This window comes from Diabrotica virgifera, chromosome 9 (assembly GCF_917563875.1).
Source record: "Diabrotica virgifera virgifera chromosome 9, PGI_DIABVI_V3a".
Taxonomy (NCBI): Eukaryota; Metazoa; Arthropoda; class Insecta; order Coleoptera; family Chrysomelidae; genus Diabrotica; species Diabrotica virgifera.
In genome coordinates this window covers 185,135,417-185,151,674 of record NC_065451.1, presented here as the reverse complement: position 1 = coordinate 185,151,674, position 16,258 = coordinate 185,135,417, and the positions used below count along the sequence as shown (strand labels likewise).

At 35.6% G+C, this 16,258-nt stretch overlaps 1 protein-coding gene across 1 annotated transcript in view; it reads left to right on the top strand.

Annotated features, from left to right (window-relative positions):
* LOC126891812 (uncharacterized) overlaps positions 1–16,258 on the top strand; it is a 999,773-nt gene that overhangs the window by 871,786 nt on the left and 111,729 nt on the right. Inside the window, exons 8-12 of the mRNA XM_050661086.1 lie at positions 2,165–2,346; positions 2,506–2,621; positions 6,647–6,878; positions 9,388–9,654; positions 14,954–15,180. Of these exons, the coding sequence (XP_050517043.1) occupies positions 2,165–2,346; positions 2,506–2,621; positions 6,647–6,878; positions 9,388–9,654; positions 14,954–15,180 (1,024 nt within the window). The remainder of the gene's footprint in view (positions 1–2,164; positions 2,347–2,505; positions 2,622–6,646; positions 6,879–9,387; positions 9,655–14,953; positions 15,181–16,258) is intronic.

The following is a 16,258-nucleotide window of genomic DNA, read 5'->3' as shown; positions in this document are numbered from 1 at the left end:
CCTATCTATAAGTAGAGCTTAGCTAAGCTGGAGCTTAAGATCTGTTGGTGCAACCAGGCATTAATGACTGACATGTAATTCCTACTACTTTGGTATATAGTTCAGTCATCATCATCATCATCATCACACGTAGAAGCCACACTTAGAAAAGCCAACATGGCCAAAGCATCAATAAGAGGACTCGCAGGTAGAAAAAGGAACTAAAACGAAGATAAGATTAATAAATAGCAAAATAATACCAATTTTGATATATTATGCATCTCTCGCGTGGGGACACGTATGCAAAACAACAAAAAAGAAGATCCAAGCGGCACACAACAGCAGCCTAAGGGAAGCAGCGAACGTACCAAGATACGTGGCGGAAAGATACCTATTCAAAGAATTCCGACAAATCAGAGTGACCGACATAATGACGGAAAGAGCCAGGACAAAATTCCCAGAACTGGAAAATCATCCAAGTCCCATACTGCGAGAGATAATGCGATACGACGCCTTCCACCGATGGAAGCACAAACGTCCAAAACAACAAATAGTGTATTAAAGAAAATAAACACCAGAGATAGATAGAAAAGATAAAGAAATAAATAAAATGACAGCAAACAAGACATAAAATAAGAAATAAAATAAAAGTGGACAATACGTGGCTCCATCAACAACGACAAGGCAATTAGTGTGAGCCCCATATTCACTAATTTTTACTAATTAAGATTTTATTTTCAGGACATCCTACCAAAAAAATATAAAAAAACCCAAAATAATCGGCCTCGGCCAAAAAAAAACAAAACAAAAATTAATAACACCGGCGCAAGCCAACAAAAAAAATTTTCTAACAAAACAAAAACCCGGGCAAGTAGGGTCCAACTCTTGGGCACCAGGTCTCTGAACCGAGCTTAACTCGGTTCAGAGGTCTGGGGCCCAAGCAAGCAATTTTAGTACCAAGGACAAGTCACAAGAAGATAACAGGTATATAGCGCTTCACGCTGGCCTGATTTTCAAATCGATTAAGGCACCACGTTGGAATTCTATTACCCAAGATTCCCACGTGAAGAGCATTTGGCTGATAGTTGTGCCCATATCGCGCATCAGCGTTCTATAGGGGGGAAAGGGATGGCCTGGAGCATTGGAGCGCGGTGGAGGGACTCCTGTCTTAGACTCGAGTTAATACACCTCGCTCCAATGAATTGTTACACCCGAACGTACTTCCTTAGGGGTGAACAAGTCTCACGGGTCGGGTTGAATCAAATTTCTTGCTTACTATATATACTTGCATCATCATCATGGCATCGACATGATTTAATAGCCCAATCAGTCGGCCTTAATATTTTGGTTTTACAATTGGTTGTGTGACTTGACATTTTTTTCAAATTTTCTCCATTCGTTCTCCATTTAATAGCCCAATCAGTCGGCCTTAATATTTTGGTTTTACAATTGGTTGTGTGACTTGACATTTTTTTCAATTTTTCTCCATTCGTTCCTGATTTTGCTTGTGTTGACCCATTCTCTAACTCCCATCTTCTTAATGTCGACTATCTGGTTCTTTCATCTGGTTTTAGGTCTTCCTCGTGGTCTGCCTGATACAGGTCTCCATTTGGTAATTTTCTTGATAACGGCTTCTGGATTTCTCCTTTCTGTATGTCCCATCCATTCTGAGTGTCTGTGCTTTGATAAATCTGACGATGTCTTCTCCTTTCAAGAGTTGTCTTACTTCGTGGTTCATGAGTCTACTAAATTCATTATTACTTAGGTTTAGTGGGCCTGCTATCATCCGAATTATTTCCCTCTCTGGGATCCTCAATGTGTCTTCCTCTTTTAGTGTCAGACACATTACTTCAGCACCATATGTGATTACTGGTTTCATTGTAAGCTTCTGAGTAAGCTTTCTGAGTAAGCTTCTTATCTTTGAGGAAGTTGTCGTATTTTCAGTAGGTTCTATTTCCTGCCTGGATTCTTTCATTGATTACTATTCTTCTATCCTTAGTTCCATTAACTGACACCCCAAGATATTTAGAGTGTTCTACTTTTTCAAACTCATATTCACCACATAATATATATTCACTACATAATTCACTACATAATATAACAGTTAAGACGCTTGATTTTGGATGGCTAATTTTATTTTTTGTTTGCTAGACTGTAGTTAATACACTAATGTTTCTTCTTCCAGGTTGAAAGACGGAAGACCTCTTGTTTTAAATGACACCAAAAAATTCATCGGAGGAAACATAGGGAATCCTCCCTTGTATATAACTAACGTAACCAGAGAAGACTTGGGCGAGTACACTTGTGCATTGGGAAACGAAATAGGAACGGAAACATCCGAGGAGAGTTTATCACTAAATGTAATATGTGAGTATTTTTTTAACAGATATTGCAAAACGTGACGAGCAATATGTGAAAATTAAGGTACATAAAGTAGAAGATATCCATGAAAAATTTTGGTGCTTTCCCGCGAATGAAATTTTCGATATAACCTCCACTGAATATTCATCTTTGACTTTTTTTCAGATACTCCGGATGTAGAAGTGGTGATGGAACCCTTTGCACCAGTCAAAGCAATTGACAAAAGAACAGTACTGATTATGTGCAACGTGACTTCTGGAAATCCTTCGAATTTGCTAAAGGTATGTTTTGTAATTTTACACATTTCCATACTAGAATTAACTATTGTTTTACGGTTAATATGCAACATCGAGAACAAGGGGCGTAAGACCTTGCGGGAATGGTTTTACAGGAATTAATTTTTTCTCTTATTAATATTAGGTACTGTCGTGATAAACAAGTTTCTCTTTTCTGGCCAGTATGACATCTCTGACTTTTATATCACCATTCTCTGTATACTTTGCTTTGCTAAATATCATATATTTAAGTTTCACACTTTTCATTCACAATTTTCATTTGAGCACAAGCTTGTTTTATTTTGATCATTAGACTTTGAAGATCCTCTTCGTAGTTAGCGTACCGTCGGTATATGGATATAATATTGTTCACGGTTACTCCTTTCCCAATAATACGTTTTGTTACCTCACTTAAAGATTCCTTAATTATTTCCTCAGAATAAAAGTTAAAAAGTGAAGGCGATAGTATGCAGCCTTGGCTCACTCCTCTTTTTATATTTATTTCATGCGGCAGTTCTTGTTCAACTTTTATTCTTGCTACTTGATGCCAATAGAGATTTGTAATTATTTATTGCACACATCGCACACCTAGTTCAATAGTGCCACAAGTGCAAAACACAATATTCTCGAGAAATGAGCAAAACGTTCTGTTGCAAACGCGTTATGCCCTCTAAATAATTTATTTTGAGAATGACTGGCTTCGAAATTACAATTTAGGTAGCAAATTATACAGTTATTCGCTGGATCTTATTACAATTTATTAAAAATAAAACGTTATTATGATTTTGATAGTTATGGCGATATTGCATTGTGAAGAAAGTCATTTATAAAACGATACCTAGGAGATACGGCGGCAATGTAATGAAAAAAGCAATTGATTTTTGCAGTTGTGGTTGTATTGAATTACATCGGTTGTATTGTGGCAGTGTATATTATCGCCACATCTCTCTTGATTTTTGCAGTTGTGGCCATATTGAACGTATTGAATTACATCGGTTGTATTGTGGCAGTGTATATTATCGCCACATCTCCCAGTTATGGCCATATTACATTTTCAAAACCTCCAAAAACCCTACAGTGAAATACCGAAGTAACTTACTTTATACTTATCCAAAACAATATTTTAGTTCAGGATGTATTGAATTAGATGGGCCATTATATAGGCAATATTTTACAGCCTTAACCCAAAATTCGAATTTTTTGCAGTTGTGGCACAATTGAACTAGGTGTGCGATATGTATAGGTTTGGATTTATATGTCTGTATTAATATAATTCTCCTCAGTACTTTCTTTTTTGCTTGATGTTAGCTTTATATTTTGTTCTAATACACTAGTTATTCCTTGTTTTACGATATCATTTGATATCTTTTCTGTATCAGTAGTAACTGTTAACTTATTCGTCGTTGTAACCCATTCCAATCTCAGTCTTATTATTCTTACCGAAATATTGTGATCAGCTACTACATCTGCAGTTGGATATATTTTTACTGCTAATACTGAATTTGTGTATCTTTTATTTATAGATATGAAGTCTATTTAGTTACGAACCATTCATTCGGGCGTACCTGCTGGTAATCTCCAGGTGCAAAGACGACGCTTCGGGGGAATTATCTAGCTATAGTTAGAGTAAACTTATTAAAAGAAGTTTTTAGGCTATCTCCGATAGACATGGCATAAGGAAATGAAAAAAAATTTCTGATGTATTTTTTTCTTTTTGCTGATGATACCAGTATTACCTGGAGCAACTCAAATAATAAAACTCTTCGTTCAACTATAACTTTTGATAGCTACTTACAATAAAAATCTGATCCGATCTAAATGACTCTCTTTTCCTGGATAAGATATTTTTAGTAGCATTATCCTATATAGAGGAGCTATTTAACCCTTGTTTTTTAATAACAGCCAGATCAGTACCGTTGATTCTGTAAAATTTCTTGTTATTTTTTAGATAACAACCTCGAATGGTCCCTTCATATCGATTTGTTAAATAAGAAACTAGCCTCAGCTTGATATGTAATAAGATCTGTTTCAAAGAAAATTAATTTAGCATCTGCCAAAATAACATATTTTTCTTTGATCAGGCCTCACATTGGATATGGTCTTACTTTTTGGGGTTCTAGTACAGCTGCCTAATCCGATGTTATTTTTAAATTACAAATAGCAATTACAATAGGGCAATAAGGTATCTGGTTAGCATTAGAAGAACAACACATTGCAGAAGCTGCTTCCAAGATCACGGAATTTCAACATTTCTATTTTTATATATTTTAGAAACTGTTTGCTTTATTCATAAACACCTATAGTCGGAAAAATGAAAGAATACCCATGAACGAACATATAAAACACGCTGTATTTTCCTGTCACCTTGTCACAAAGAAAATTGTCCAATGCAAGTACATGTAACAATAATTATTACATGTACTTGCGCTGGTCATTTTTTTGTGTGACACGGTGACAGGAAAATACAGCGTGTTTTATATGTTCGTTCATGGGTATTCTTTCATTTTTCCTACTGTACATGTCTTTCCAGCAAGACCTTGTCATGATCCGACTACTCCACCAGAAATTCAACCTTTGATGTCTATTTAACCCATCCCGTCTACTGAGTCCGTAAAGAAATCTATATTATATTCCGCAAAAAAATTATACAGCCATCTCCCTTTACAATTTATATATGCAACATCTTTCCTCAAGTTCCGTAAAATAACAAAAGCGTATATGTATACCTACCTGAAAGACATTATGTACAAGTATCTAACTAAAGATTTGTATCTACATAATGTGTATACTTAAGTCTCATATGCAGTAGCTAAAATTTATTAGTTCCTAAGGTTGTATGATTTAATTTGCAATTTCTTTAAATTTTGCAGTAGATTGTTTTAGTTTTATTTTATTACCTTTCATTTTGTAATGTTGACTCTTCATGTAATTTTAGTAAATTGTATTTATTGTTTTTCTCTTATTTCTTATTTCTATTTCTATTTTTATTTTTTATATAAAAAAAAGAGGCGAAGTATTTTACATATATTTGTTGTTATCGTTTTGGGTGACATACTTATATGTCTTTCATCGCCATAAAATTCTCTTATCATATCAAGATCTGGTCAGCCAGAAAAGGGGTGGATGAAATAATCTGAATAATATTCACATTAAGCATATTATAATTATACTCTGATATTATCATATTAAGGTGATACAGTAGCGATCAACAGGTAGCCAAAACGCGTTCAAAGATTGCGGCAATAGTTTTGAATATTTTTTCGAGATATTTGGCACACGTATTCGTAATATAATAAAGAATGGCGGTACAGAGCCCAATTTAAAAAATATATTAATATGTGGAAATTACTCTGTAATTAAATACGATATTAAAAAAACGAGCCTGTACCGCCATTAAGAAGAACAAAAAAATACACTTTCTTCAAATAAATTTTTTTATCCGATGCCTAGATTTTGTGTCATTTTGGAACTACTAATGAAATAAAAAATTTTAGTAGTTCCAAAATGACACAAAATCTAGGCATCGGATAAAAAAGTTTATTTGAAGAAAGTGTATTTTTTTGTTCTTTTTAATGGCGGTACAGGCTCGTTTTTTTAATATTGTATTTAATTACAGAGTAATTTCCACATATTAATATATTTTTCAAATTGGGCTCTGTACCGCCATTCTTTATTATATTACGAATACGTGTGCTAAATATCTCGAAAAAATATTCGAAATTACAGCCGCAATCTTGGAACGCGTTTTCTCTACCTGTTGATCGCTACTGTTTCCTCTTAAGTATTGTGGAAAATGTTAAATTTTGTTAAAAGCTATATGCATTGCAACTATCACATTTTATTAGTTACGATAGAAGACAAACTTTTTTATTTTTCGAATATTATTATCATATTTTCTTTCCGTGTAGTTCATCCGTAATGCTTTCTTTAGGGCTGATCTGTTTCGACGGCCTATCTCACGCAATACCGTATGCACACATCAAGTGGCATAAAACTATTTATTACTAATGGTCTTCATTCATCTCTTTCAGGTCCGGTGGTTCCTCGAAGGTGAATTGATGAAAGAATTCCCGGAATGCAACTACACGAACATCGACGAGAACGGCAATGCCGAGGGGAACGGCGGCCCATTCTGCGGTCTGGATCCGAGCATTTTGAGCCTGGAAAGGGTCGACGAGTCCTTCTCCGGCAACTATACGTGTCAAGGAATGAACAAGGGCGGTTGGGGACCGGTGTCCGAGCCACAGGAGCTGGTAGTTTACTGTAAGTTTCCGTTTGTTACCTTTTCGAATGTCGACAACTATTATTGAGTGACCTTTTCCGATACACCAGATAAATTAGACAAGTAACAGCTATCCCGAATAATGGGACGTATATTTAAAATGACAGAGCAAGTTTACGGAGGTGTAAAAATAGCTACTTGAGTGAACACTAAGAATTTTAGAGCGTGAATCTGAAATACAAAGTTAAATTTCTTTATTTTTTTTAACTTTTGAAATACGCAAACAATTAAAACTTAAAACTAAGTTTTCAATCTAATAGCACATAAAATAACATCAAAAATATTACTCTACATACCACCAAATTGAAAACAATGGGAACCCTCTCTGGTTACACCTCTGAGGCTTCTAAAATTTGCAAGCCATAACGGATGCTGAGACTAAATAAGATGAGGGAATTATATCATTTATAATTCACGTCCCATCTGCTCAGCGCGGTAAAGTTCCAGGGAATCGAGGGAGGTGAATTATAAATTGTAAAATTCCCTCATCTTCTTTAGTCTCAGCATCCGTTATGGCTTGCAAATTTTAGAAGCCTCGGAGATATAACCAGAGAATGTTCCCATTGTTTTCAATCTGGTGGTATGTATAGCAGTTGCCGCTAGGGCATCCCTGCCATTTCGTTCGTTGAAATCCGTGACTGCACGCCGGGGTTTGTCCTGGTTGGGTCAGAGAGAGCAGCATATGTGCCTCCCGATGAGAGACTAATAAGTTTCGAGACCGGTTGAGGTGCTTGCTGCACTCTCTGATTGAACTAGAATATAATGCGGCTGTAGTTTCGTCTTGCAACGAAATTTAAAATGGTTATTCATTTTTAATCGAATCTGAGTTTAAATTATAACTTTCTTTAGCTGTTATCGCTTTGTCAATTTACACTAAAAAGTCAGAGCAAAATGACATTTCAATAGTTACATCTACAGGGTGTCCCAAATTGATATATTTTCCAGGTTATACCGAAAACTAGAGGAGATAGCAAAAAAGTAGTTAAGATGTCATGACTTCTTTTTTGGTTAAAATGACAATTGCCCAATCAAATCATATACGTCCCCACATTAGCGAGATATTGGGCGATTATCGAAAATTGTTGAAAAACCTCAGTGTTATTGATCTTCATTATCAAGAAAAATTTTAAAACACTTCATTGGCACGTGTAGATACCTCCATTAGTTTAATAAATTCCTAGCATCGCCCGATGGCATGGTTATACCTTGGTTTCACAGTTTACTCTCATCGTTGTTGACACTCACTTCATATTTCCTCTGTAGAGATCGCTAAAGGCATGCATTGGTAAAATATTTAAGTATATTTTCCATCCAGTCGGTGCGTTTTGATTCAGTTCAGTCTTCTTACCTGCCTCTTTGATAACGATTAAACCTAGAAACATATATCAGAGGATGGTAAAAGACTCGAATTGAATCAAAACGAAACCGTCTATTTTTATTTTGATTAAATAGGTACTTCATTGGAATTTTGAAACTTCTGAAAGCAGAAAATTTATGAGATAACGGGTGAGTGGAAGAAGAGTGAATATCATGGGGTTATTCACATAACCCACAGTTTATGTAAGTGCGTTTGAGATATATACCAACGTTTAAGTGGTCGTTAAGTTGGGTAATAACAAATCTAGAAAATGTATGGCATTAAAAGATTCTTTTTAGTTCCGTTGTGAATTTGCGATTAGGATGATTTTGATTAATTTTAAGAACTAGTTAATGAGCTAAAGCTAAGCAGTGATTACCTGAAATGAAGAGTAAATAGTCATCAACATATCGGAACCAATGTAAAATTTCAGGATTCTTCACAATGTGATTGGATTCTAAGGGGCCCATAAAGACGTCAGCTAGAAGTGGGGATAAGCAACTGCCCAGCTCATTGCTATACAAACGACTACGCAGGGTAGTATCTTTAAATTTATAATATTCCACTACTATTACTAGGGCACGTATTTAACATATTGTTAGACAGTAGGAACAAGTGAAGTTCTAAAATTAACACTAGAGGTTTTTGTAATTTTTACTTTATTAGATATATATAGTTTTATTTTCTGCCTTTTAATAAACATTTCAGTTTTATTTTCTACCTTTTCATTAATTCAGCATCTTTAATGAGGTTGCTGCAATAACCGTCATGACGCTAGCGATCTCATTAAGTGTTAACTAATGGAACGATAGCGGGTAAAGCTTACGTTTTAAATTGTTAATTTTGTCAATTGAACCAACTAAAGAGGAATACCAAAGTTTACAATTTGTACTGTCATAGGCTGCTTTAAAGTCGACGAATATATCTGAGCAATACGTATATATTAGAAGTAAAACTCACTGAGTGCACTTGGTACTGCCCAGCTGTTGGAAAATCATCAAGTGCTTAAAGTCTTCTAATTGCTGGGATAATTTATGGTATAATTCGTTAAGCAAAGCAAACATTCAAACATTAAATTCCCCTCTCTCACTATTGTACTAAAACATTAAATAAAAACCATTGCTCATTTTCAGATCCTCCCGGTCCAGCTCGCATACGATACGCACCATCCAAAGTCGTCAAAGGAGGCTCAGTAAACCTGACGTGTACCGTTGAGTCAAGTGGCCGACCGGACAACGTAAGTTACATCTGGCATAGAGGATCACACGTGCTAACGAACGTCACCCAATCGGTTTATACCATCCCCTCAGCAAGACTCGAAACGAGGAATAATTTTTCTTGTGCTGCTCAGAACGAAGGTGGGAAGGGGGCTCAGGCGAGTGTTTTCGTTAATGTGTATGGTAAGTACATTCATACTGTTAACTTTTGAATTAATTTATCAATAACTTTCAAGACTTAATTTATTAGTCTTTATTTTGATTTATTTATACTCAAATAATAATTTACAATTTTTATAATCTCCGGCTCAGCTATAGGACCTGTCGCCCTTAGTGAAACACCAAATTAAAGAAGATACTTTATTTCTCTAACTACACTCTCTCTCTCTGGGAGACCTTAAATATCTACTTAATGACGCTGCTTTACTGACCGATTCGTTTGACGGTTGAATTGATAATCATTGATGATGCTACATGTTGATTGTTTGAAGTGAATCGAAGGAATATATTTAAAAGCACATCTTGACTGGATGAGTTGACTCGAAGGAGTGTATTTAAAAGTACATCTTGACTGTTTGGCTTGACTCGAAGGAATGCTAAAGGCACATCTTTACTGTTCGAATTGACTCGACTGAATGATTCTAAAGCCACATCTGGACTGTTTGAATTGACTCGAGTGAATGTATTAAAAAGCACATCTTGACTGGTTGAATGATCCTAATGTATATTCTTTATTAGCGGCAAGATTAATTGGGTCATAGCCCATGCAACTATCAAACAAAGGTTTTTATTTAGTCATCAAATTAATATGCAATTGCCCAATATCGCTTAAAGAATTCTCCCTATAACTTCTCAAATTTCCTGAGATGTTTTGTCCTACCCATTCCATTGGCTGCACGGTTATTTATTTTTCAGTGTAGTGTTTCAAGGAGCAGATATTGGATCTTATCGCCAACCGCTTGTGGCAGATTGCCAAAAGGGGTTGGTGATCAAATCTAATCAGATCAGCGCTGTCGTGATATCTTTTAAGAATTTCTGGTGTAATTCAGAGCAGTTTCTAGTATTTCTGCGACATCTTGGGAAGTTTTTAGTGCTTCTGGGTGTTTCAGAAATATACGATATATACCAAAAATGTTTTGTAGAATTGTAGGTATATCCAGAAGACTTTAAGACAGGTTGGAGTGTTTTTTATTGTAATGATAGCATAAGTCAAAAACTTCTGAAAAACTCGAGGCTATCCTGGATTTTTTCAATAATTTTAAAGTAATTTAGAGCATCTTGGAGTGTTTCAGGACTATCCTGAGATATTTGAAAACTGCTCTGGAATGTTTCTGAGTTTTAGGAGAGTTCATGAGTGTTTTTACGATATTCTGGATAGTTTTAAGTGATTCTGGTTACATCAAGGGCACCTGTAAAAGATTAGTAGTGTCCTCTAGTGCTGCAGGAACATCTGGAGGATTTCAAGTTAGCTTAGACTGTTTTATTACTGATATAGAATATGTCATGGTCTTTGAGGAAACTTCAAAGTAACTTGGAGTGTTGTAAATTTCATCCTTTTTAATATCTTAATAAATATATGTGAGTCCATGGCAGTCAGTGCAACCTGGAATATTTAAGAACTATTCTTAAATAGTTGAAGTCCCTCCAGAGTTATTTTCAAGGAGGACTTTAGTGTTTGAGGAAAATTTTAAGGAGTAACTATTAGACTTCCCAGACAAAAATAGTGAGAAAACGCAGACTAGAAAAAAGCAGGTGGGCAAAAATGTCAAAAAATATGGGCTGGAGAGCATCACTGAGGGCAAAAATAGAGAGGAAGATCGAGAAGGAAATGGACAGATGTAGTAATGGAAGATGTCAGTGAGTTGGGAAGCTCACAGCTAAGAACAGAAAAAAATGGAAATTTAGCAATGGGCCTAAAAAGCCTGTTAACGCTATAATATACATACACACCTGGGAGATTTTGGTCTAAGTTGGACTTTCCCCGTCTGTTCTACATAGATATTTTGAAGGTTTTGTGGGAAAAAACTAAAATGTTTTACGCTTTTTTTCTTTAATATTCCAATTGCAATTGGACAATTTATTAAGAGTCTACATATCGATCAATGTTTTGGAAATGCTATCGTGGAGTATTTTTTTTTTGCTCCGGTGTAATGTTTCATATACTTTTAGAGGAATTCCGGTCAACCTGAAGCGACTCAGGTTTGTGAAGGATGCTCTTTTATTCTCGCGCTGTATTTCTCCATCAACTATCTCAAAACAAACAAGGCATCCGTTATCTTTCTCCCTGGCATAAACTCAAACTCTTCTTCTTCTATCGATGTTTCCCTCCTCAGCCTTCACTCTTCAGTTCTCTCCCAAATTTTTATTGTGTGTAACAATAATTGCATGCCTCTATAGTTCTTATACTCCTGAATTCCCCTTTATCTTCATACAGTGATACCATCACGTTCTACTGTTACTATTCATTTATTAACATTCTTCTTTTCCGTCGTATGAACATTGGCGATCATCACGGCTCATTTTACTCTATCTGCAGCTGTTCTGAAGATTTCCAATACTATTTGTTCACTCCACTGCTTTAAAATTTTCAACCATGATATGCGTCGTTGTATTGGTAGGACGATAAGACGATGCATATCCTGGTTGAATGGTCAATAAGATATATATCAGGAGAGGTACTCCACAGGGAGATACTATGTGGCCCAAGTTGTTCATTACTGTACTTGAACATGCTTTGAAGTCACTGCAATGGGAAAATAAAGGAATAAATGTCGATGGTGAGATAGTTAGTCATCTATGATTCGCAGATGATATTGTTCTGATTTCAGATGACCTGAAAACTGCCAATAATATGTTGAATGAACTCAGCGATACAGCACGTAAAGCAAAATGATGACGAATTTAGTTCCGAGCCATCTTTTAAAGGTAAAAGACGTCGAAATTGAAGTTGTTGACAGCTACATATATCTTGACATATGGTAAAAGAGCTGCTAAGAAGAATATGGTAAAAGAGCTGCTAAGAAGAATAACTCCGGGATGGGCAGCATATGGAAGACTGCATGATATTTTTAAACTTGATATACCAATCAGCTTAAAAAGAAGAGCCTTTAATCAATGTGTCCTGCCTGTTCTTACATATGGCGTAGAGACACTTACTCTAACAAGGACATCTGCACGAAAACTACTGCAAGTGACGCAACGTAGAATAGAAAGATCATTGTTGGGCATAACGTTAAGAGATAGGGTAAGAAATGAGGAAATTCGTAAAAGAAGTGGTGTAGAAGAAATTATAAAACACATAGCCAAAATTAAATGGAAGTGGGCAGGGCACGTCGCTAGAATGAAAGATGATAGGTGGACCAAAAAAAATCTTGGAGTGGAGACTGAGAGCGGATAGATGAAACCCGGGAAGACCAGCCACAAGCTGGACTGACGACATAAAAAGGATCTGTACCAACGGGATTGCAGCAGCGCATGATAGATCTGAATGGAAGTTTTTCGAGGAAGCCTATGTTCAGCAGTGGACGACTATGGGCTGATAATATGATTCGTCACTCCCCTCCTCTTTTTCCTTCTACCATCCCTTATATCAGGGGTTCCCAAATTGGGGGGCGCGCCCCCCTTGGGGGGCGTGAGGTCATATCAGGGGGGGCGCGAGACAAGTTGAACATTAAATTAAATTTAGTTATTTTTCTAAAATTCAAAAGTAACCTCTTGTTAAACTGTGTCTGGTCACGCAGAGTAAGCAAAAGTTATCTCAAATACACGTTTGACAACACTGTGAAACGCCGCATTGATGATAGGACCGAAAGCATACAAAACCAGGTAGTTGATGCAGTAAAATAATCGCCATTTTTTGCTATTCAGCTAGACGAGAGTACTGACATAGCACAATGTTATCAGTTAATTGTTTATGTTCGGTATATTCAAGACGAAAAAATGAAAGACGACCTATTTTTTTCTACAGAGTTGGAGACTGAAGACTACGACAAAAGCTATTAACGTTATGAAAGCAATGTGAGAGGTTTTTGACAAACATGAACTCTCTTGGCAAAAATTAATCAGTTTATGTACATATGGCGCACCTTCAATGCTTGGTTTTCGCTCAGGCTATTTGCAATTAGTAATAGAGAAAAATGCTGATGTGATTGGGATACATTGTTTTATACATCGACAAGCCTTGGCAGCAAAAACCCTTCCAAATGAACTTATGGCTGTCTTAAAGTTGTGTATTAAAGTAGTGAAGTACATAAAAAACAGTGCGTTGAATACTCGACTGTTTAAAACTCTTTGTGAATATTTAGAAAGTGATCACAAAACACTGCTACTTCATACAGAAGTACGATGGTTCTCAAAAGGAAACATTTTGGCAAGATTATTTGACCTTTGAGATGAAGTAATCACCTGGGAACATCAAAAGCAAAATGAGCTAAACATGGCCTTCAAAAAACATTGTACCCAAGTAATATTGGCTTATTTGTCAAACATCTTTGACTCGTTGAACAGCCTTAACCTAAAACTGCAGGGTGGAGACTCAAATATAGTAGTTACTCATTGTAATGGAGGCTTAGTTACTCAAATTTGGAGGCGTAAAATATCAACAAACCCCTGAAATTATTCAAAATTCTCTAAAGTAGAGCCAATCTCAGAAGAAACACGCTTCAATGATATTTATCAAGTTTGAAAGGATCAAGTTTGAAAATCCAAATATCAAACCATTTGGAGAGCCTAATTGAAGAGTTCCAGAAATACTTCCCAAACACTTGTGACAATTTTATTTACAGAATGTCAACTGATCCATTCCATGTCAACATAGACTCCCTGCGTGAATCACTTCAAGAAGATGCTTTGCAAATAAATCCAAATGATTTTTTGCATGATTTATCTGCCAAATACTTTGTTATAATGGACAAACCTTCATTTTGGTTAAAATATTTCAAAGTGTATCTTAGTGTATCACGGGAAGGTCTTCATTTGTATTTGCCTTTTTCAAGTAACTATTTGTGCGATTTTCAATACTTGTGGCAATTAAAACAAAGTACTGGAATAAACATGATGTTGCTAGTGACTTGTGCTGTGCACTAAAACTCAGCCACGAATAGGCATACTAGTAAATAAAATGCAGGCACATCCATCTCACTAACCAACCTAATCTATTTTTCTTTTATTAATAATTTTTGTATTTTATGGAAACTGATATTATTGTATCCTATGGCAGAATAAATAAATGTTTTGTTTTCAAGCTAATACTTATTTTTTTGTTTTGTTCCTATTTAGGCGCATACAATTTATTGTAAGGGGGGGCGCGAGAAGCTTTCGTTTCAACAAAAGGGGGCGTGGTACAAAAAAGTTTGGGAACCCCTGCCTTATATAATCAATCACATCAATTAAAATATTTTTCTCTCTTAGTATGTGACCAAAATTGCTTCTTATTACCATTAGATACTTTTCATAAACAACTAATATTTTATATTACTTTCAGCTGCACCGGCGTTTACGAAAAAGCCTAAAACCTACCAAGGCATTTTGTATACTTCAAAACATATCAACCTCAGCTGCGTCGTGGAATGTTATCCTGAGTGTGGAATCGTATGGTACAAAGATGGTATCAAGTTGGACGTAAAACATAACCATCTCTACACAGTCGAAACACACTTTTTACCACCCAATCAACAAATGAACGATTTTGAATCGATCAATTCCACATTGGTAAGTTATCATTCTTTAATAAGGTAAATGAAATTAGGTGGTATAATTTAAATTACATAATTAATTATACGATTTCGATTAATTAAACAAGTATTAGTCCAAGTAATTTGACTCCGAGTATTTGATTCCGAAAGGCGTTTTTACCATGGGGGTGGTTGCCACCCCATCTCGGGTGTGGAAATTTTTTATTATATTTTTACCACAAAAGTTGGTAAAAACATTCTTTCTAAGCAAAAAACGTTCTACACATTTTTTTTTTGATAAAATTAACAGTTTTCGGTTTATTCGCTATCGAAATTGTTAGTTTTTTATCGAAAAATCACTGTTTTTAATAAGTTTTCTGCTGATAACTGCAAAAGTTTTCGTTTTATCAAAACAACTCTAATTACAGTACATTCTTTCACGGTTTTTGCTGTAAATTTTAAAGAACCGTTTGGATTGGCATGAAATTTGGCATACACATAGCTAACATGTCAAAGAAAAAAATTGATATGGTGCTGATGTGTGCTTTTGCCCTGGGGGTGACTTTCACTCCATCTCGGGGGTGAAAAAATATCGCACCTTGAAAACCATATGGCAATATCTGCAATTTTTTCATGAAATGACCTTTGAATGTAGTCTAATAAGAAAAAAAATCTATTTTTTAATGCTACATAGCAGCGTCTGCAAAAAATTTTAAGTTCGGCACCAGAAAGATACATCCCTATGGCTTTTGTCAAAAATCGGTTCTTCTTTTTATAACATCAGGCATTATCTGCAGTAGTTGATGCTCTACGGTTCTAAAATTGGAAAAAAAAACCCAGATCTATATGGCAATATGTGCAAAATGTGACCCACGCTCGTAAAATGAAAGCAAGATCTACTAGGGAAACATCCTTTTAATGCAACAAAACAGAGTGCTGCATAGAGATTTGATTGCAACACTGGAAGTAAGCGACAAGACTATAACGAATTGATATACAACGTCGTACTGCAGATCCCAAAAGAAAAGCGAATTATAACCGACAGACATTATATAAGCGACAGATTATAATATGCAAGACTTTGATTAAGTGTTAACACTAAAAATTTGTAATAA